At 37.9% G+C, this 24085-nt stretch overlaps 1 protein-coding gene and 1 pseudogene across 1 annotated transcript; both read left to right on the top strand.

The window, feature by feature from the left end:
- Positions 1 to 36: 36 nt before the first annotated feature.
- On the top strand, positions 37 to 13209 carry LOC101447628 (indoleamine 2,3-dioxygenase 1-like). The gene is made up of 10 exons (XM_012529467.4): positions 37 to 145; positions 2220 to 2315; positions 2434 to 2553; positions 5590 to 5708; positions 6868 to 6882; positions 8421 to 8520; positions 9037 to 9154; positions 10304 to 10355; positions 10790 to 10935; positions 12586 to 13209. Exons 1-10 carry the CDS (start codon positions 47 to 49, stop codon positions 12921 to 12923), a joined length of 1203 nt encoding a protein of 400 aa, XP_012384921.2. The 5' UTR covers positions 37 to 46; the 3' UTR covers positions 12924 to 13209.
- Positions 13210 to 14697: 1488 nt separating this feature from the next.
- LOC111766829 (serine/threonine-protein kinase PLK4-like) lies at positions 14698 to 24057 on the top strand (annotated as a pseudogene).
- Positions 24058 to 24085: the final 28 nt, after the last annotated feature.

Raw genomic sequence — 24085 nt, 5'->3', positions numbered from 1 at the left:
GAGATGCTCTGAAACTTTGCAGAGACCAGAGGAGCAGACTCCTGAAATGGCCCGTGACCAAGCATCTCCTATGGAAAGTCCTTGGCGAATCCGTGAGGAATTCCACATCAATGAAGATGTGGGCTTTGCTCTGCCTGATCCCCTGGTAAGAGAGGGCACTGAAATATGAGCATAGGTATTTTCTTCTTATTGCTTATTTGAACAAGTTAACTTCTCCTGAACCAATGTGGCTCAGTAACTTTTAACAAACAATGTTTAAAGCTCTGCCAAAATTAGAAATGGCATTTGAATAACCTGGATCTCACCTTTTAAAAAGATTTCTCTCTGGAAATTTAGTCAGAGATGCACTTCCAATTGACCTTACACAGAGATGAAGAGTGCAGAGGTAAGTAAACTATAAAGAGCATTTTAACTCCAAAAAAGAATTGTGCTATAGAAACCAAAAATTTTATTTAATCCAAATGCATTTTCAGAAAGCATTTTGAAAAAGCCAAAGATATAAATAGCCTATTAGTCAAAGGGAAACCCCTGTGCCTGCTGATATAATTTAAATTGGACAAAGCACTGTTCCTAATGTGTTTAGGTTTCTGAGATGGCACATCAAACTATTGTTGTGTTGTATTTACATTGCTTGTTTACTGAGCATAAGATTCAAGATAGAGTCTGAGCTACATTGTTTTGCATTAATTTAAGCTAAATAAATACAAATGAAGTATGGTAAGTATGTTTGAAATTATATATCCCTAATTTGTCTTTGAAAGTATACCATGTAAACCAACTTATCATCAATATTTCAATTCTCAAACCCGTATATATAGCATTTTTCTAAGCAACTTACAAATATTAACCCATTGCATTCTCAAGACCATCCTAAAAGGTAAGTGCGTTATTTTTCCTCCTTTTCCTGATGAGAAAGAAAAGGCATGCAGAATTTAGTTAATGGAGCACAGGATTTGTGTGGACAAGGAGAAAAGTTCAGAGCAAATAAGAAAGGCAGCTAATCTAGTGAGGAGGCTGCCTGGGTTTTCATTAAAATCAGTCTGACCTGATTAAGACTGGGCAGTAGCATACAGAAGTAGAGCAGGTTTGGTTTTACATTACACTTTTCTTCCTGTTTTATAGCTTACTTATAACCTTAACTTAGTTTTGAAGCTTAAGACTTTCCCCACGTTGGTTTGCGTTAATCTCTCCATTGGTCCCCAGTCCCCCAGTTCAGCGTTTAGGGCTAGAGGCTTACCAAGAAGCAGCTTGACAAGGAGGAGAGGGAGAGGGTGTAGAGGAAGTTGTTTAGGGACCTGTATCTCATTTCAGGAATTTCCTAGCCTTTTTGTTTTTTTTCCCCTGGAGACGAGATCATAAATATGATTGGATCTCAGCAGACACTTTTTAATTTAGATTTCCTTTGCATTTACTGGGGAAAAGATAAGACTATAATAAAACCAAACCTTGTATATCTACAGCTTCTCCTATATGTCCAGTTCTGTGACAGGTTCAGGGAGAGATCCAGAATTAAAATGCAGTTCTTTCCCTCAGGTGGTGAGATGGGTAAAAAGGCCATGGGTTTTGACAGCAGGAAACAATCTTTTTGAATTCCAATAAACTATACATGCCAAACAAGTTATATAAACTCTCCTCCAAGCCTGTTTCCCTATCTGTGATATGTGACATTTTGCTATGTGTGACATAAAAATCAGTGTTTTTTTTTTTAGTTTTTTAAGAATTAAATGGGAAATATATGTGAAATCATTGAGCAAATTGCCTAGTCCACTACTGACTTTCAAGAAATCTCATTTTTCTTGCATTCAAATAACTGAAAATGTAGCTGGGAAGGGAAAAAAAAAACCAGATAAAAACAAATTACTTACCAATGTGCAAAAGCCTAATCCAAAGGAGTCACGACACGGTGTGCATGTGTGTAGAGGGCTGTATAATGGTGCAGTCAGGAAGGATTGTTTTAGTGGAGAGTTGGAGGTGAAATTTGAAAAAGAGACAGATGAGAGTATGTGAACAGAAGGGTAGGGCAGGTGGTAGTGCAGCCTTCCGCCCTGCGTCTAGACTCGCCATGGGTGGGCTGGCCTTACCTGGGGAGTAGGTGTGTGCCGGGACAGAGCTGCCCAGAACGCACTTAGAGGCAAGGCGGGCTACTCGTGGGAAGCCAATCTTATTGTACAGTAACAGACACTAATGAATAAAAAGTCCCTTTTTTTTTTTTTTTCTAGGAGGAGTTGCCTAAGAAATATGCCGACTGGATGTTCATTGCTCAAAACTTGCCTGACCTGATTAAGACTGGCAAGTTACGCGAGGAAGTCGAAAAGGTTTGATTTATGTCCTACCCTGGTCTTCTCCTTTTACAGTGTCTCCACAGCATTCTTCACGTGTTTTGAAGCCTGGAACTCACCCATGTTGATTGACTGTCTCTCCATTTGTCCTCAGTTGCCAGAGCTCAGCATTGATGACCTCGAAGGACACAAATTGCAGCGCCTGGCCCACCTGGTCTTGGGGTACATCACCATGGCCTACGTGTGGGATCGAGGTGACCAAGATGTCCGTAAGGTCGGAGATCGGCTCAACAATCTTGTGCTGTAGAACCGGCATTCTGATTTACAGTGAACGTGAAACATTCTCCAAGTATTATAACTGCATTTGGCAAAGTTTGGGTAACAGGAAAAAAAAAGGAAAATGATAGTCACTCACTGACTTAACATGTCAACGGTTATCATTGTAATTTTAGTCTTTTGCTCTATCTTATGGTACAGGTGTGTTATACTGTGCATTCTCATATATACCCTGCCTCTTTCCCTTGAGTAATGTTGTAAGCAATTTTCAGTTACTACATCAGACTTCCTAGTTATTCTATGAAGTGGCTCTTTAATTATTCTTTGAGTTCCTGAAATTTAGTCTACTTACTCAATTCTCTGTTGATAAATACTTGTTTTTAATATTTTACTGTTATAAATACACTACAGGGAAAGTCTGTGAACATGAAACATTTTTCTCTATATATGATTTTTGGGAGGTATGACTATTTTATGGCTTTTCTTATGTAATGCTAATGTGCTATCTTATATCTGTCAATACAGAAAAATATATTGATTACATTGTATTCTCATCACATTGGATAACTGAAGATTAAATAATGTCTTCTTAGCACTTAGTTGGATGTTAGTCATAGTTTTATTTGTATATAAAGGTAACATGTATGAATAGAAAGCCATTACAGATTAGTCCTTGATAACAATTTCACTCTAAGACTACCTGAAATAACCTCTTCCCAGGAAATGTTATAGGGCAGGTGAATGGAGGAGATCCAATGATGTTTATCAACTGCCTGCCTCTGTTCATTCTCTACGAGGCAGTGCATCTGAAATCCATGTCTTCTCATTCTATGTAGGGTTGCCACATTTGCAAGTAAAAACATAGGAGGCCCAGTTAAATTTGAATTTCAGATAAACAATGAATATATTTCCATGCATGTATGACGATGCAATATGCAAACTTACCCAGGCATTCTATATTTTATCTGGCAATCCTAATCCTTTGAAAACAATACAGACTGAAATGCTCACTCTTTAAATTAAACACAAAGAAATAAAATAGATTCCAGAAACATCTTTTCATTTAGTGAAAGTTTTATTTTCTCTGTTGATAAAGGTTATTGGTCTATCCTAGTTATTTTTCCTTCTGCACCCTGTTTAAAAACAGATCAACAGAGTCCACCTCTGTGATGAGTCATCTCCTGATATGCAGAGAAGAGGAAGGAGTTGCTATGTATCATCATGGGAACACACTGTACTTTCTTACCCTCATTAAGCTTCCCATGCCTAGTGCATTATGCCAAATTCTGGGATGACACAAAAAAATTCCAGTCATACAATCTAACTTAAAATTCAGCTGAGTGCAGTCTCACTAGCTTTCTAGAACTTAAATGTCTAGCTAAGTATATAGCAACTGTATGTTAAGAGTGTCAATAATGAAGGGCAGCATATGCTAGGTAGAAAAGAATAAGAGTGAAGTTAGAGAATCCCAATAGTTGGGATGACCATGAAATGCTTCTAGGAGGAAGTGGGACTTGAATTGCTTCTTCAACGATGAACAAAACTTATGCCAGAAGGGAGGAGCAGAACAGAAAGCATTAACATTAGCAGAAAATGTGGAGAACAGAATGTACATGGCATAACTGGAAGGTAATAAGTTTACCAGACTTGAGATTGAAACTGGAAAAAAGAAGCATAAAAATGTACTTCTAATTTACTTAGTTTTTGTATACCACATCATTTTGAAAAAGATATGGAGAACTGGCAGTAAAAAATACAAGATAGGGGAGCATATGTAGCTCAAGTGATTGAGTTTCTGTTTCCTATGTACAAGGTTCCAGGTTTGATACACTGTATCTCCTAAAAACAAAACAAACAAATGGGAAAAAAAAAGCAAAACCAATTCTCATTGAGGAGCAGATGTAGCTCAGTGGTTGAGTACCTTTTTCCCATGTATGAGGTCCTGGGTTCTATTCCTGGTACCACCTTAAAAACAAAAAAAAGAGATAAAACCTTTAAGTGAGGAAATTGTAGGAAAGAGAAAATGGGTTAAAAATGAATCAATACAAGGCACATTTTGTTTGATAATGGGCAAGTAATTAGCATCTGAATTTCTTAGCAGTTGCATATTTTGTCTATAAAACATACAGATGTGTTTTACCATTTCCTTTCTCTAAGTTGTATCAAGTTAATGATTAAATTAATTTTCTTCCACTTTTATTTATTTATTTACTTTTTATTGTATTTTTTTGCAGAAAAATAGAGCACAAAAAATTTTACATTAAAAAATGTAAGAGGTTCACATATAGCCCACATCCCACCTCCCCCCCCCCCCCCCAACACATTCTTCTACTTTAATTCCTCTTTGGTCTTTTCTCTAAATCAAAGAGAGCCAAATGTCTTTGCTTTTGAAACATGTAAATAATTTGCAAATACTTCCATTCCCAGAGGCACAAGTTCAACCACAGAAAGCAACTATTTAGGTGGGACTTCAACACAAGGCCAAGCACCAATGTCACTTTAAGTAAAGCTTTTTATAAAATGTGCAGGCAAGAGAGTTTCCTTCTGTACTGTGCTGCAAAGCACTTTATTCACACTTCTAATGTGTATCAAAACCTAATAGGATTTTGAATCATATTCAAAGGTCTTAATTGCAATTGACTTTGAGCTTCTTTGAGACAATTGATTTATCTTTGTATGGCCAGTAGCTACTGTGCTGCTATGCATAGAGCAGTTGCTTAATAAATATTCGTAGGATAGCAGATGAATGAATGAGTGCAAGGCCACTAGAAAGTCAGGGGTGCAGGCTATGTATGTTCTTGCCTTCTATCTCTTTGTTCTCTGTGTAGTCAGATTATATCCACATCAATGGAGATCCAAAACATGAGAAATTAACAATGACTAGCCTTAAATTCTGAAATGAAGAAAAGAAAAAAATTACATGTTTGGTTTCAAAGTGCCATTTAATAGAAGAGCTAATTTTTTGTCACCCAGGAGGTGGAAGAAAAGGTAAGACACTTCCAAGATGAATACTAAATATGATGTTCTTAATTAGGTCCTGCCAAGAAATATTGCCATTCCTTACTGCCGAATCTCGGAGAAGCTGAAACTGCCTCCTATTCTGACGTATGCAGATTGTGTCTTGGCAAACTGGAAGAAAAAGGACCCCAGTGGGTAAGTAAAGTGTGATTAAAATAGGGTTTGAAAGAGCCCATGCTGTTTAAATCCAGAAGGAGTTAGGTATTTGTTTACTCTTTGCCAGCACAGCTTTCCTATCTGCAGTTGGGTATAGTTTCTTTGACTACTCTATCTATAACTACAAATGAATTGTATATATATGAGAGAGGCATATAATTAACATATATGAGAGAAATATACAAATCTTAGGTGCTCACTTTGATGACTATACTATACAAAAGTGCGTCAATCACCCCCAAACAAGATATAGAAAATTTCTCTTACCTCAGAAAATTCCTTTGTGCATCTTTCTTTTCAGTTCCCCTGTGTCTCCAGGCAAATGTGTTCTGATTCATCTCTCCAAAAATTAACTTCGTTTGTTAGTGGTCATCACGTGAATGAAATTGTAGGGTATATTCTCTTTTGTGTCTGACATCTTTTTGATTAATAATGCCTTTGAGATTCTAGAAATTTAATTTTCTTAAAATTTTGTTTTATAATAAAAAACAAAACCAAATATTCAAACAATGAGCCACATTGGCTTCCCTGAGTTGGTTTTATCATTTGTTTTGCTTGTTGTCTTGCTTTTTTTGTTGTTTGTTTTTTCAGGAGACACTGGGAACTGAACCCAGAGACTCTCTTGTGGGAGGTGGGAATGCAATGGCTTGAGCCACATCTGTTCCATAGAAATTTAATTTTTAAGTAGCTAGTTGAGTTTAAGAGTTAACAACAGAAGTGGTGATTTCAGGGCTCTCAGAGCAGAAATGAAAAGCCTGCTCAGAGTTAGGCTCCTCTTAACCATTTGATGATAGGATCTGCTATAGTACAGGAACAAGAGAATCTGGACATGAGAATACCACAAAATGAAAGTGTTTGATTTAAATAATATTCTTATTTGTTACAAGTAGTTTTTTAAAAATCATATCCAAATTATCCATCCATGATCCTTGCATGTTTAATTTTTATTTCACTTATAAAATCCTAACTTATGTGTTTGTAGTGCCTACTTAAGGGAAAAAAATAAACATATTTTTCCACCTTGCTATATCTTACTTATGATAAAATCTAAAAAGAGTAACTTGAAACTATTGGATTTTTAAGTTGTTTTTTTTTTCTCTCTTCCAATTGGCACATTGCTTCGTGGCTGCTTCCTAAGGCCCATGACTTATGAGTAAGTATTTGCTTCTTATTTTATTCAAAGAACTATTAATTATGCAAAGTGAATGTAGGCTTATCAACATCCCCCAAATAGATTTTTTTTAATTCAGCCAATAAGCAATTCTAGTAATTATTTAAAGAACAAATAATCCCAGTCAAGGACTGTCATGTAGATACATGGTATGAATATGTTTTTTGGCATTGTAGGTAGGCATATAATGTAATTAAGATGCCTAAATACAAAATGCTCATATATCTGTATATCTATGACTTAATAATCTCTGTGAACAAAATCAGTTACCAGAGTAAGTAATTAACCATACACAAACCTATTCCTTTTGATCCATTCCTTACTCTGTTTCTGACTTTTGAGCTAAGGTTCTGAACTGAGAGATGACTTAAACTCTACAAAATTCATATCATATATGCGTAGAAACCTGCCCCAATAGGAAGGAAAGATAATATATGAAAATTATATAAATTGTTATATGATGAAGAGAAGGGGTAAAAAGATAAATACCTTATTAAACAAATAAAATGGGTGAAGGGAGACATTTCTGAGGCGAGTTATGTAAGCCCAGCCCTGAAGAGTGAGAAGGAAAAGACGTGAACTATTCCTACTGGAGAGAAAGATGTAGAGTGTTCCTAGTGGAGAGAAGAACAACCATGAAAACCTCAAGGTGACAAAAATCTTGTCTCATCACCAGAACTGCCAAGGATGACTAGTGTAGAAAATGAATGATGAAAAGAACAGCATGCAAAGAGACGAAGGAAAAAACATGTAGGATTCTGTCACCTGTGATAAGGAGTCTGAAGAGCACCTTAAAGGAGACTCTAAGGAAGCATTTTAAGCAGGAGGATGATATATAACCAGTCTCATTTTACAGAAGAGAACAGAGGCGGAGACAGGTGGGATAGCTTGCTCAAGGTCACACAGCAAGGAAGCTGGAGAGGTGATCTGATTTCAGAGATTACTTTAACCATCATGAAACTCATAATATAAGGTCACTGACACCATGTTTGCACAGATGCCAAAACATCAACTGAACAGACAAATGGGGTCTAACCAGTTATTTGACTGTATCACAGTCAATTTCTTTATAGAGCAGATAAGCCATTGAGAAATGGAGTCAGCTACACAGATTAAAATATGACTATACTTACTTATTTAGAGAAAAAGACTATCTCTTAAAACTATACTTCATAGATCTCACTATAAACATTGATTATCTATGATAAGTGTGCATATGTTTACATGTAAATAATTAATGGGGTAATGCAACTAGAACTAGTCTTGGAGTCATGAGAATGGAATTTTAAGTCTCAGCTTAACCTACCATAAATTATATGATCTCAGACAACTAACCTATCATAGCTGGGTCTTCACATTCCCAACAATATAATGGAGAAAATACAACCTGTCATACTTACCCCATAAAAATATTTTGAAAATAAAATAGGATAAATAAAAATGCTTCTAATGGACAAAGTATTCTACAAATATGCAGAAATATTATGTTAAATCTCTTCTCTCTCTACTAATATTCTTAGGAACATGGAAATCCTGTTCTCTTTCCCTGGTGGGGACTGCGGAAAAGGTTTCTTCCTGGTGTCACTACTTGTGGAAATAGCAGCTGCTTCTGTTATCAAAGTATGTCCATCCAAACTGGAAAATGAGCCTCTCGATTTACTGTAGGAGAACAAACATTTAACAACAGAAACATATTAAGCATGAATTAACTTAACCCTGACTAAATCTAGCATTTGATCATTTAATCAGGGATAGCAGAACATCTGATAGAAATAAATATATATTTATTTCTGTGACAACTCAAAATACAAAATGTAGGAGCCATATATTTAGAATCAACTTTGAAACCCCAAAAGAGAAAAAAAGTTTTCAGTGTATTTGGCACTGGAGCTATACTACATAGTGATATAAATCCAATAGTTTGACTATTAGGGATATCAATATATGTATAGGAAAATATTAAGATCTATATAACATATGTCTAGATGCTAAATCAATAAAGTCAAATCCAAACATGTTTAAGTGTGAAGAAACTAGCCAAATTTAATTTAAGGATTAAGACTTAGGAGACTTTTATTCTATGCTAATGTTAAATGCTGGGAAATCTTAAGGGTTTGCCTTTTTCTTTTTTTTAAGGAAATTCCCATTCTAATCAATGCTATACAACATCAGGACCAGGCAACTGTGAAAACAGAACTGGAAAAAATAACTGGCTGCCTGAAGGAAGCCTTGGAAGCATTTACCCAAATTCACAGTAAGTGGTGTGGGTAGGAAAACATTCTAGACTAGCAGTCAGAGGTTTTTGATTATTCGAGGTATAAAGATATTGAGGATAAGGAAGTAGGAGTTACTGTCACTTAGGGCCTTTCCCTTTACTTTTTTTTTGTGTTTTTTTGAGGTACTGGGTCAGAGATTAAACTCAAGACCTCTTCCTTGGGAAGCTGCACTCCACCCTTGAGCCACTGCAGCTCCCCTTTCTTTACGTATTTTATTTTACTTAATCATTGCCCTTTCTGTAAGGTAGATGTTATCTCCATTTTACTGATAAGGGAAGCTAAATACCCAGAGATAAGAAAATAACCTAGGATTATACAAGTTGTCAAATAGTCAAGATAGAATTCTAAACCAGGTCTATTTAACTCTGAGGAACTTTGCTTCCTTCCCGTTAAAAACCCTGGAGGAACTTGCCAAATGTGCAGGCCGTTTTACATTCTGAAAAACTTAGTTGCTGCTTGAAAGGAGCTTCTGTTTATTCTATGGTTTTACAACTTAAGCTAGAAGCCACATAGAAAAACCACTGCGATCAAAAGTAGTCAAAAAATTAAGAGTGGAAGATACCAGTAAGCGGAAAAAAAAAGAGTTCATAAGCAAGGATTTGCAAAAGGAAATGTGCCCTACGAGGCAGCAGCCTTAACAGATACGTGATTGTTTATTCCTGGGCTTTGAGTGATTGCTGACTTGTCCTTGGTGAGGAAATTCAATGCCAAACAAAAAACCTTAGCTGGATTTGGGAAGGAATAACCAGTGATGTGGTTCATCCATAGGGCAGTTGTTATTTTTGTATTTTTGTGTTTTATGTAACTCATTTATCGGCCCTGTCATTAAGCACAAAGAGTAGAGCTACAGGAATGGTGACAGCTTAATTGTTTGGTCTCCTAATGATAAGGAGAGGTAGGCCTAGGCTCTTAGTTTTGAGTTTGGGTCATATGATAGACCTTGTGGAGACTGTGAGAGAGGATTATCTGGAAAACGGAGGTAAACGAAGGCTAGTCCACAGGCACTGTGTAGCACAAAGAGTAACTCAAAGCCTTTTCTGTAGCCTGGGTAGTAGTCCAAGATTAGTTGATAACCACATCTTGCTTTGCCCCTACAAGTCAGCTAAACACATTCCATCTTTTTACAGAATACGTGGACCCAAATAACTTTTTCAATATTCTTCGCATCTACTTATCTGGGTATGTAGTCTTATGGGTGAATTTGCTTCCTCCTAAAAAAAAAAAAATTTAATGTAGAGAACACACCAACTTTCCTTTGATGATCCCTACCATCCATCAGGGTTAGGTCATTTATATCCTAAAATGCATGTGACTTGGGCACAGATGCGGTGGAGGGGGGAAAGAAATCAAGTCATTTTAGGGAGTGTGGAATGACTTGGGCTCGTGGCAAATTCCAAGTTCCCTTCTGAGAATACCATTGTCAAATTTCCTCAGAGCCATGTTGCTATTTATTATTCTAATATATGAAAATTAGGAGGGTGGGTCGGGAGTGTGGAAGAAAAGTCCTGAAATCGATCCCATGCTACCTTCCATTCATCTTCTGTTGCAAGATTTTACATCTGAAAATTGACAACTAATTCAAAGAACTATTTTTTCTTTCCTTCCTGGTCTAGTTGGAAAAACAGCTCCAAGCTGCCAGAAGGCTTGCTGTATGAGGGGGTCTGGGACACCCCGAAGCAATTTGCGGGGGGCAGTGCAGGCCAGAGCAGCACCTTTCAGTGCTTTGATGCCCTGCTGGGCATCCGACAGATTCCTGGAGGTGAGTGGAACATGACAAATAATAGTCATCTGTCGGGTTCCTCGAATAGGATTTTAATATTTTAAGGTGCCTCCACACCAGTTTCCCCTCTGAGCTTATCTGATCCTTTTAGAAGAATCAGTGAAGTAAGGACTTGATTGCCATCATTGCCTTGCACAGATGAAGAAGGAGAAGCTTAAAGACGGTTAGTGGCTGGCTCCCAGTCAATCCACTGCGAGGCAGCACAGGCAGAATGCAAACACGAGTCCATCACAGGCTCCATCTTGAGATTTGAACAGGTAGTTAAGGGCATAATTGACTCTGGTGAAGCCAATATCACTTGTAAGATTCAAACAGAAAAAGCCAACTGCACATAAGACAAGACAGGGAGTAGAAGGTGGGGAGTGGGAGACCTGAGGGTCCAGGACAGATTTAGCATGGTTCTTTTCCAGCCATTCTGCTATCCCAGTGGCCCCAAGGACTATGTCTGCACCCAAGTGTGATGATGTGTCACCTTCATTCGTTCCTTGTCACCTTCATTCGTTCCTTTTTGCCATTTACCAAGGGGAGAGGAAGAAGCTGCAGGAAGAACTTCTTTCTACTTTTCTCCATGTCTTAGTGTGCTAAAGGCTGCTAAGGCAAAATACCAGACATGGGTTGGCTTTTATAATGGGAATTTATTAGATTGAAACCTTACAGTTCTGAGGCCTTGAAAATATCCCAGTGAAGGCATCATCAGAGACGCTGTTTCACCGGTCAGCTGCTGGGGACCCTGGACTCCTGCCACACTGCAAGGCAAAAGGGCAGCTGGTCTCTGCCTTCTCCTCAGGCTTGCTTTCTCCCTGAGCTTAGTGATCAGGTGCATGGCAGTGTCTGCTGGTCTCTCCCTCCCCTCCAAGTCTCATTGCTTCAGCTTCGGCTGCTCCACTGACTCCAGCCTCCTGCTTCTCTCTCAGCCTCTTGGGGTTTCTCTTTCTTTCTTCACCTGAGATCCTGGGGTCCTCTCTCACGTGGCAGGGTAAAATGATGCTCTCTTTCTCTGCGTGTCTCTGCATGATTCTCCCATTTATAAAGGGGTTGAGATCTACCCTGGGTCATGTGTCACAGAAGTACTCCAGTCAAAGCTCCCAACTGCATTCAATCCAATCAGAGGGTTCCACACCCACAGCAATGGACCAATTTAAGAACATAATGTTCTGGGTCCACATAATGGACTCAAACCAACACATGCTGTTTCCCTAAACTTGTATTTAACAGTAGAAAGGAAAAACATTGGGTTGGGAGAAAAGCTTTATTTATTTATTTATTTTCTCGGTCACTTATTTAAACATGATCTCTTAAAGTCTCTTGGGCTTGGTGTCATGTCGTAATCGGCAGATTATGTATGTTCTACCTATATCATCGGCTTCTTAGAAGGATCAAACATGATGACAAAGGGAGAAAAAAGCACTAAACAAAGTTTTTATTATGAAACAATAAGTTTTGCTAATCTGGTTTTCAGAAATAATATTTTGCAATAATAACTTTTCTAGTAGTAAGACTAATAGCCGTTTTGCCTTCAAATTGGGCAGCTGTAACCTCACTGCCCATTCTAACCACGGTGCTCTGTCCTCCTCTGGACTGGGGGATGCTTTGGCCTTCCTACGACCTCACATTTCTCTTGTTCTTTAGGACAAGAGGCTGAGTTCCTCCAGGAAATGAGAACATACATGCCACCAGCTCACCAGGCCTTTCTTCGCTCGTTAGAGTCAGCCCCATCTGTCCGCAAGTTTGTCCAGTCCAGTGGAGATCCTGGCCTGCCTGCAGCTTATGATGAGTGTGTGAATGCTATGGTCTCCCTGAGGGACTACCATCTGCAGATAGTGGCTAAGTACATTGTGATACCTAATAAGACCTCTGAAGGTCCCTCGGAAACGGAAAACAAAGGAACTGGAGGGTCCGCCAATGTCGTGCATTTCCTAAAGACTATAAGAAACACAACGAAGACATTCCTTTTGAAGGAAGGTTGACATAACGCAAACTAGGGTCCATGTTGTCATGGGGCAGACCTCTAGTATATATTCCAGGCACTGCCCTGTATAAATTACAAACTGGAATGTTTTGCAAATTGCACAGTATAAGAAATTTCAATCTGAATTTTTTTCTGATATCTATCTGTGAATTCCTTATGCATATATATCCCCAACAACAGAAAATTAAAAAAGAATGGAAAAAAATACTTAAAAAACAATAATGAAGGAATGTGTATATTGAAATATAATCATGATTTTAATAAATAAAACTAATATAAGATAGAATATGTAAAACCTTGCTTTATTCATGAGTATAATTAAAAATTCCTCTGGAATTTTTTATGGAGACGTACCCCATATGTCTACCTCTGAATTACCCCTTTACTTCCCTTCTGGTAATATCATATACTTTCACAAGTATGTTCACTTGTCTGAATTCTGATTAGATGATAAACTTCATTTCCTTTAGATCATAAGCTATAGGAATTCTGTATTTTTGCCACACCCATGCATCCCCAGTTCTTAGTATATAGTAGATACTTAGCAAATAGCAATTGAATGAATATACAAAATAATGAGAGAATGTATAGAATAAATTAATATAGCCTAAAATGAAAAAGTCTTCTTTGAAATACAATTTCTTCTGGGAGATAAAGGTTATCAGGCACTCACACTCAGGCATGAATTTACTTCATAATGGAATCCTAGAAAGCTCTGTAACTTAAAATATCCAAGCCAAACTCTTTCTTTTAAAGATGATGGAGTTGAGGCTCAGAAGGGTGAGGTTACTCACTTAGGATCATGCAACAAGATATATTAAATTTTTTGACGATTCATCTTTTTTTTTCCTCTCAACTTGGAACAAAACAAGTTAGAGAGGAAAAGGATTTTGGAAGGGTGAAGGGAGGAAATAAGATCACTTGCAAAGATCGTATACTTATGAGAGTAAAAGATTAGCCAAAAATCGGCTATGCAATGGAAGATGAAAGGAAAACAAAGGTGCAATGTCCAGATGGATGTGGGATTAGCAAACACTTTCAATTTATGAAAACCCCAGCTTTGAGGATATGGGAAAATCCCAGTGAACACACACCATGTAGCCTTGAAGAGGGAAACATAGCCTATATGCTAAGGAATTCACGGGCTTACATAAGAAGCCATCTCCCAGCCCTCCACACCCCCTCCCATCCCCATCCACCAACAGAAACCGAAAACAAGTAGTCCGGTATGCTAATCAGGCAGGGATTCTCAGGGACAGACCCCCCTCCAGGATGGATAAATATCATGCTCAAGCAATATAGATTTGTCTCTTTTCTCCAATGTAGAGTATGCAGAGTGTCATTTACTGATCTTGACCCGTGCAGTTTTGGCCACCCCAAAAAATCGGCCTCAATAGGATCTTTTTCTCTGCTCTTTTGGGCTCTTTGTCCTGTCTAGGTAATAAAGTGGTCAAAACATCACATATATTCTGTCTCCAGAGGAGGGAATGGAGGTGGAGAGGAAGCAAAGTGCATTGGCACTGACATTGTAGCCAGTAGGTGATGGAAGGACTGAAACGTGGGTTTCAAGTTCTCTACAGGGGGTTTGGACACCCACTCCACAAGAGTCTATTCTCTTCTATCCAGACAAATATAGAAACCAAGATTCCTGATTTTCCTCTAATTAAATCATCTCTGGACTGGGTGAGGCACAACAAAATTCTGGTTATTTTTCTGAAAAAGTACTGCCACTTCCCCCATCCCATTCCATGTTGTCTCTGTTCATCACAGAGATGGCTCAGAACCTCAATCTCCGGTGGGCGGTCATTGGGCAGCAAAGTCAGGCTCCTCCTGTAGGGGAAGGCTTAACCCCAGATGTAGTAAATTCTTACTAACATGGATCCTATTAAATTTAAATTGGATTAAGAATTATTATATCCCAGTATATTCCTAGTAAAACCAGAAATTTGTAATGCTATATTCTTCTGCATGGTGTTCTCCATGAGTAAGGAGAATTTAGGTTAATTTACCTTTTTCATATTAAAGATTCAGAAGATTAAATATTCATAAGTCCTGACTTCTAGAATTAGTTTTACACATTAAACAGCTGATGAAATTTCTTACATATTATATATGTTATTTTTTCCTCGTTCTAAGATGTTAAATATAATATTACATGGTATGGAGAAAAATTTTTGTCAATTCACCTGATTCTCAACTTCTCATCACCTTTTACACAACGACTTAGACACTTGATATTGGTCAGTCTTGACCTCAAAATAGAAATGTACTCATTTCCACAGAATTATTTCACATGGCAGTGAACAACTGAAATGTTTTAAATTCAGAGATGCCAAAGACTTAGAAACATGCACTTGATGGGCCCTGTGGTCCTTGCCAACTCTAAGGCAGTGGTGGCCCACACAATGCACGGCCCCCCTCTTCAATGTTTCTGGCAATTTTAGCAAACATTTATTTAGGGCTTATGCCGCAAATTACTGCTCCAACTGGACTTGATACTTTAAGTCATTTAGTCTGTAGAGCAAGTCTATGAAGTAGACATTACTCTCCCCATTTTACAGGTGAGGAAAATGAGGTGAAAAGGGGTCAAGAAATTTGTTCAAGAATACACAATAAGTAAGTGGCAAAGTCAGATATAAACCCAGGCAATAGGGCTCCAAAGATTGAACTCTCAGCCACCACAGAAAAAGAAATTAGCCAGGCTTTGATGGGAATACATTTAGAGAAAAGAAATCTTAATACACATGCAGCTTGAATCACTTTTGTATAGGTACTGTTCTAGGAGCTTGGGATTTAAAAACATAATAAATTACATTCCTTCATCTCAACCAATACATGTTCTGACAGAAAAGACATCATATTTTGATTCTGTTGGCTGATTACCTTTATAATTGTTAGACGAATAGCAAAAATAACATGTTTTGAAGGCACAGAATGGATGATTCATCCTGCCTGGGAGAGCTGAGGAAAGTTTCATACAGGAAGTAACATTTGATACTTACCGTTAAAGTTGAATTGCTTGTTAAAGCTTAATTGAAAATTTTCCATGGAATTTCCGTTTTTAAATAAACAAGCAAAAACCTAACTTTGACGATATTACTTTGCACTTTGACACAGCCTCATACAATTCAAGAAGTAAAGTTAAACTATGTGAATTCTACAAATGAGCACCAGAATTATCTAATAAATGGGATCTTTTGATATTTTCTAAATATCTATAAGCTTTCCTAATATCTATAAGCTACTAGCAATCATTAATGCTTAATTTATCTATGTACTTGTGACTGTTCAAAAATTTCACATGTATTAATTCATTTCATTATTACAATAAACTTATGATTTAAGTACTATTATCAGCACTTTTTCATACAAGGAAGTTGAGACCCAGGGGAGGCTTTCAAAATTTATACAGGTAGTTTATGGCAAAGCAACAGGTTGAACCCAAGAAATCTGACTCCAGAATGTCAAACTGCTACATGGCCCAGCCTTCCTTTAAGGAAAGATTTCCCTTGCAAGGGAACTCTGTTCCTTTTGTCCTTTGCTATCAAAATGCCACACACTTGATAGATGGTTGTCCCTTCTCCAAATTCCCAACTCGTATCTGACTTTTGATTAGTCAGAAAGGGGATGGTGGTGAGAAGACTTATTTTTGTCCCAGTTAATCCATGTGGGACAATCAGCCAAAGTTTTTCAAAATAGGAGCCTGGAGGCAACTGTTTGGCTTTAGAAAGTGCCCTGGAGACCTTTCCATAGGCTGTACTTTTGTCTTTAGGAACCGCAGTTCAGAGCAAGACCAAGTAGCAGAAGAGGCTGGGGCCCAAGTGTAACAACCAGCATTAGAGAGAAGTTGGAAAATTTTAAAGCTGGAAATCTGCTCAGTAAATGCTCATTTGCTGGTGTCTACAGGACTCAGTCCATTATGTAAACGGACTTGAAATTATTCAAATTATGTAAATGGGTTTGAAGGTTGTAATCCAAGTGACAGGGTAGAAAGCTGGAATGATACAGAGTCGAAAATGAGGTGAAAATACATACACTGCCAATTCCACCTCAGCACTTTATAACTATGTTGAAGATTAAAGTATGTATACCTGCTTTTAGTAATGTGCAATCAGGGGAATGAACAGGTATCTAAAGAACAGAATAAAATCCTCAGAAAGCAAAACTTGACACTTCAAGCACCAGATTGTCACTGGGATACTGCATCTTCATTATCATGGAGTTTTAAGCTGGGAACTCACACTTTCTAACCTCTTGTGTATAAAATGAACATCAAGAATGCCAATTTGGGGCCAGCAACTCAATGGAAAACACCATATTAAAAATCACTATACTTTATGTGGAACTCCTAATTACATTTCCCCAGAAATTGCAAATCAAAGTGCACTCAGACTTGAATCTAATTTTTGGCCAGGGATAGTATTTTGTCCATAGACTATATGTTTATATAATAGTTACTGAAACACAACCTTTTAATATTGACACAGTCAGGAACACATTACGTAAAGTAATATTGGCAGATTATGAAATGTCAACTTTTTTGTCTAAAGAGGCAAGGACCTTCTTCATCAGTAGCTTCATGGAAATCCAGCAGATCATTTAAGTTTGTCTTTAGTATTATTTTATCATTTCATGTACAAAGTTCTTCAATAAAAATTTAAGATTTATTAGCTGTAAAAGACTCAATTGATAGAGAACATGCCACAATTTCTATTCTAATCACAGCTTCTTCCAGTGTTAACATAAGCAGTAGTTTATTTGATAGGATTTTTTTTAAACATAAACTCTTTTACTTAAGGCCTAAATTTTTTGTTGTTGTTTTACTTTTCTCCCTCCCCTGCCCTGCTCTTTGTTGCTGTCTGTGTCTATTTGCTGTCTGATCTTCTGCATCTATTTCTCTTTTTGTCTTCTTGTCACTCTCCTCTAGGATTCACGGGGTTTCAATCCTGGGGACCTCTGATGTGGAGAGAGGTTCCCTGTCAATTGCGCCACCTCAGTTCCTGGCCTCTGCTGTGCTTCACTTTGACTCTTCCCTTCAACCCTATTTTGTTGTGTCATTATCTTGCTACGTGACACCTGCGCAGGCACTGGCTCACTGCGCAGGCACTCGGCTTGCTGCGTGGGCATTGGCTCACCATGTGGGCACTGGCTCAATATCTGGGCACTGGCTCACCATGCAGGCACTTGACTCACCATGCATGCACTCACACAGGCACTTGGCTCACTGTGTAGACACTGGTTTGCCACTCAGGCACTAGCTCACCATGCAGACAGTCACATGGGCTCTTGGGTTTACCATGTGGGCACTCACACAGGCATTCGGCTTACCACATGGGTACTCGGTTCACCACACAGGCACTTAGCCTATCCTGTGGGCACTCACATGGGCACTCGGCTCACTACATGGGCACTCAGCTCTCTGCACGGGCACCCATGTGGGCACTTGGCTCACTGAGTGGGCACTTGGTTCACCTTGCAGGCACTTGGCTCGCCAAATGGGCACTGGCTCGTTGAGCAGACATGCTTTCTCTTCTCCTTTTTCACCAGGAGGTGATAGGATTTTTGATTGATTGCCCAACCACTCACAATAAAATGACTATATTTCCAAACGATAAAATTTCAAGTAATTTTTCTTCTCAAGAAATGGAAGTGGATAAATAAAAATCAAGTGGATAAATAAATGATCATTTAAGAGAACTTTCTGAACACAGCACCAGTAGCCCAGAGATTTCCAGAATCATCCATATCTGTAGGACACATCGAGAAACATATGGTCTTATATAAGAACTAAAAAGAACTCTCCAAAGTATGTATTCTAAAACTGCTGAAAACCATGAAATATATGACTAAAATTCACAGTAAATCTGATCTACTCTTTGGCTTAAGTCCTCTTTCTGAATAGAGGAAGACTATGAATATGGAACCTTCATTGGGTTATCAGAAATATACCTTATAATGCATTAGATCTTTAATCTTTCGAAGGTTAAAATCAATGAGACTGAAAAATCAAAACATCAGTGGTGAACATCCTTGATTCAGAGGATGAGCGTGTGTGAAGGATTTAAAAGAGAATGTAAAATATGTGAAAGTAAACATTTCACAATATGTCAAAGAAAAAATATCTGAAAGAAGTTCTTCAAATATCTGATGATGGAAATATTATTACTACTTATTATCCGACAAATGGAAGAGATTCTCTCTTGCTGATAGACCATATCTATAAACTGACAATATCTGAAGGTACAGCTTTGAAATTTAACAGAAAATTACTAGAGGAAACATCAGTATGCTTCCATATTTGTTCAGGTTCTATGATCTACAAAAGTCACCCATTATACAAAATAGTCTAAGTTTGTTTTGATGGAAAATTTCCCTGAGGCTGATTTTGAGGTTTGGTTTTATGATGTAGCAAAAAAAAAAAAAATCCCAAAAATGAAAACTAAAACTAAAACAACAGAAAGAAAATCTATAGGATTTTTAATAGACTTATTTTGAAGAGTTCTGCTTCTCTAAACAAGTACCATTTTGTAATTATTCTATTGATTTGTTATGAAGACTCTAGCTTCATAGCTACAGCTACTGAACAATCATCTCTTCTAGTAGACTAAAAGATTGCTATCCAAAATTAGCACAAAATTAGGTTCAGTTTAGTGATGGATCTCAGTTCATCACACAGGTAAGATATCTCCTATCATTTATACTTCACTGTCCTGGTTTGTCATTTGTGGACCCCAGAAAATTTTGTTCTTAAGTTAACCCATCCCTGTGCATATAAACACAGTATAGATGGGACCCTTTGATAGCTTCAGTTAAAGGACCATGATTAGATGACTTTTTACTGGACTACATCAGTGAGGCATGACACAAGTTGGGTCCCTGTCCTCTTGCTGGGTCTTATATAAACTGAGGAAACACAGAGAAACACAGAGAAAGGAAACCACCATTTCATTTTTTACACTGCCATGTGGAGAGGATTCGAGGGTCACTAGCAGCTGAAGCTGAGCAGGAAGTCCCCAAGAGGCTAGATCCACGGAGGAGCTCAAGACTGAAGGGCCAAACCATTTACTTGATTGCCCATAGCTGAGCTCCAGGAGATGATGAGCCTTGAGGAGAAGGCTCAGCCCCATCATGCTTCACCATGCAGCAGGACACCAGGATCACAGTAGCTAACTGGTGAGAAAACATCTCTGATGGTGCCTTGATTTGGACATATTCACAACCTCTGAGCTGTATACTTTTACCCTAATAAAGTTCGCATTATAAAAGCCAACACATTTCTGGTACTTTGCATTGGCAGCCCTGTGACAAATTAAGACACTTACCAAAAGATCAAGTAACTACATGTGGAGAAAATGAAACAAATTGCCAGTACACATCAAACAAAATTACACTTTCTTCTATCCTTTCAGTGTGTTCTAATCTAAACCCTAGTTTTCATTGACTGGGGTCATGCTTATGCAAGTCTTAGTAGGATCTCATAGACAGCCAAAGTAGATACAACCCCAGGTACTGGTGCTCCTGAGGACTACGGAGATCCTATGGTCCTATGGTCCTATGGTCCTATGGTCATGGCAGATGACTCTGGAGTTCAGTCCTTGCCAGTGGGTCCTACTGTGGAATTTTTGCTCTGGAGTGTGATAGACTTGGTCTCAGATGTGACCTCTCTACACATACCTCTTCTGTCACTTTTATTGAACCTGTGGCTGGAGCTGGGGTTGGTGTATGTCCAGGTGACTTGAATCTCTGGGTTGTCCATGTGTCAGCTGGACCCTGAGCTTCAGCAATGTTGCAGTACCTACTTTCCAGTTTGTTGGACTTACCTAAGTCAACTGTCAGGGAGGTGAAGATGGACAACTATTACACCAAAGAACCAAGAAAGTCTACAGTTGTGGGCATTAAATTCCCATCCACCAGCCATGTGGGAATGAAGGCCCCTCTCAATTGAGAGGTGGAGTGGACATCACCATCCCAGGGTCCTCAGGATGGAGGAATAGAATATGGATTAGAGTGGACTTACTGGTTTTCTACTATAGAATTACTGTGACTCTAGCAATGGAAGAAATTGTATCATTGATGTGGAGACAGTGGCCACAGGAGTTGCTGAAGGCAGGGAGAGGGAAAAGGAGTGTGATATGGGGGCATTTTAGGGACTTGGAGTTGTCCTGAATGATATTGCAGGGATAGATGCAGGCGATTATATATCCTGCCATAACCTACTGAATGGACTAGGGGAGAGTGTAAACTACAATATAAACTGTAATCCATGCTGTGTAGCAGTGCTCCAAAATATATTCATCAAATGCAATGAATATACTGCACTAATTAAAGAAGTTGCTGATGTGGGAAAAGTGGGGGATGTGGGGCATGGGGCATATGGGAATCTCCTTTATTTTTTAATGTAACATTTTGTGTGATCTATGTATCTTTTAAAAATAAATTAAAAAATATTTTTTTAAAATCCTGTTTAGCTATTTAAGTTTCCTAAGTGAATTTTTGTTGGCTTTCAAGTGAGGTGGCTTTTTAATTTTATATAACTTTTTATTTCAGGAAGCCATTCTAAAGACAAATTTAATCCATACCGTAACAGCTGTATTCCAATAAGAGAACAAAGCAGAAGGGAGCTTGCATCCCACGATGAATAAAATAGCCAAAAAGTAAAATGGCTAGGTTACATAACTTTGCTCTTAGATCATGCCCCAAGTGTATTATATTTTTATATTTGTAATGAGCAAAAATATAAAGAACGTGTGGTATATTTGTTCTATTATTTTTCCCCTACTTTTCAGATATGCTGAGAATCATGAAAAAAGATGCTGGAGTTTGTGAATATGTAAATAATTTGTATTTACATTACAAGTGACATTGTACTTTCAATATTTATTTTTTGTACTGGCAATTTCTGATGAAACATTTCTGCCAATGCATTTTACAAAAAAACAAAACAAAATGCCATAAGTTACTTTATCCGTTGATTTATTTCATTAAATTATTACTTTAAAATAAGTTATAATGAACTCATATTAAAAACCTGCTCGGTGACCCTAGATAATTCACTTAAACTCTGTGGTCCTTTATTGCCCATATAAAATGTTCAGAGAGAAATTAACGATTCTTAAGGTGCCTTTCAATTTCATGAATCAATCATATACATAATCTTCATATATTATATATGATGAAAATTGGTTGATATGCTAGGTGAATCATAATGAAACATTTAAACAACAAAAAGCCAACATGTATTCCTAAATGGAAAATGCTTAGATTTCTATAAGGACAATGAGTTTGATATAACAATAAATATTTTTATATATTTACATGTTTTAAAAGTTAAAAAGTATTTTCATTCAATTTCATTCTTTCCTATCTACAGTGCTATCAAGAAGCCAGAATGGGAGTTATTCTCCTTATTTTACAGTGACTTTCAAAGATGTTAGAGGCAGGGTATCTTCGTTTTCCAGGCATCTATGACAAATACCACACAACAAGTTGCCTTCAACAGTGGGCATTTATTGTCTCATGGTTTCAGATGTAGAGGCTTGCTTCCTTCCAGTTGGTTACATCCTGGTGGGCTGGCAATCCTTGGGTTCCTTGACTTTCCTGCCATACAGTAATGCTCTCTTCTTTCTGTCTCGGGCCTGGCTTCCATCTCCTTCCTGTGACTATCTCTCTGCATGTCTGAATTTCTTCTGCTTATAAAGGACTCTAGTAGTATGGATGAAGGGGCACCTTAACTAACATCTTCAAGGGATGACTTGACTACACAATTCAATCCACCATAGAGAGTGAATAAGGAAAGGAGAAAGGCAGAATTACTTGAGTGTCTTTTGTAGAATGTACAGGTCCTTTAACTCTCCAAGGTTTAGTAGAGACTCCAGGCCCTGGGAAGATCTCCAATGATCATGCTGCTACAACCACCTCTTACTCACCCATTTCTATATGAAAACCACTATTCTAGGTCATTTTCTAGTACAAACTGAAGAACTAACTTGTAGGGGATTCTCTCTCAACTCTGTCTCCAAAGATTTTTTTTTTTTTACGTTCTTTCAATACATGTTGCTTTTGCTCTGATATAGTTAGAATTGAAAACTGATTCAAATAAGACTATCACAATGTTAGTTTTCCAATTCTGTAAAAATATTTAGCTTTGACAGTTTATAATCTGACATTACCACCAGCACCATTTATAAAGAGCAACTTTGCAGCAGTATATTTGAAGCACTTTTTAACAACATAAAACTGCAAGTATAAACCATATTTAAAAGCTCATTTTGTTACATTTTTATGTACTTTTCAGAGTTAGTTTTTAAATTTTAGATTATATGTCCACCTATCTTAAGTGTACAGTTAATAATTACCTTATCGATGATTGTCTGATGCTTCACAGACCAGGAGCCCTTAAAGCAGACTAAGGGGAAATAGAGGGAGGCTGGATCTACAAAGTGAAGTGGCAGGAAGAAGGGGAGGGTTGGAAAGGGTGTATGGAAGACTAAGTTTTCCTAGATGAGGTCACACGTGAACTCAGTTTTAAAGGATCATTAGCATATGTGTTAGTGAAAAGAAAAGTTGGAAAATTCCAAGCATAGAGAGAAGGGTGTGAAAAAGATTTAGAAGCACAGTCTATTTGAGGACATGTACATAATAGTTGTATAGCTAAAACATAAAAGAATAAGAAGAGTGAGTGGGGTGGTAGATCCAAACCCTGACTGTCTCCCAGGGCCATGCAATGGACTAGTTAAGTTTATCCTAAAAACAAAGAGAAAGATTTTAAGCAGAGGAATGACTTTTATATTAGTATATTTAAATTATCTTTCGGGCAGTAGTTGGAAAGAAAAATTGCAGGGCAGCATAACATGAAGAGTAACAGTAAAGGCAGGACCACCACTGAGGAGGCTCTAAAAGCAGTCCAGGTCCTAAATGGAGGGAAAGAAGAGTGGGATTAGATTTGAGGCGGAGAGACCAGTCAGGAGGTTCTCGCAATGTAATATTCCAATAGTAATTGGCAAGGGACTGAAAATGGCAGCAGTAGGACTAGAGATAAAAGGAAACAGGAGAAATATGAAGGCAACGGGACTGACAAAGTTAGCGTTCTGTTGGACATGACCCTGCTGAAGAGGTGGCTTCTAGGTCTCTAAGTGTTTGCAGACCTAGGACTGAAGTCGC

This window comes from Dasypus novemcinctus, chromosome 29, assembly GCF_030445035.2.
Source record: "Dasypus novemcinctus isolate mDasNov1 chromosome 29, mDasNov1.1.hap2, whole genome shotgun sequence".
NCBI lineage: Eukaryota > Metazoa > Chordata > Mammalia > Cingulata > Dasypodidae > Dasypus > Dasypus novemcinctus.
The sequence above is the reverse complement of the archived record's forward strand: the minus strand, read 5'-3'. Positions and strand labels throughout refer to the sequence as shown.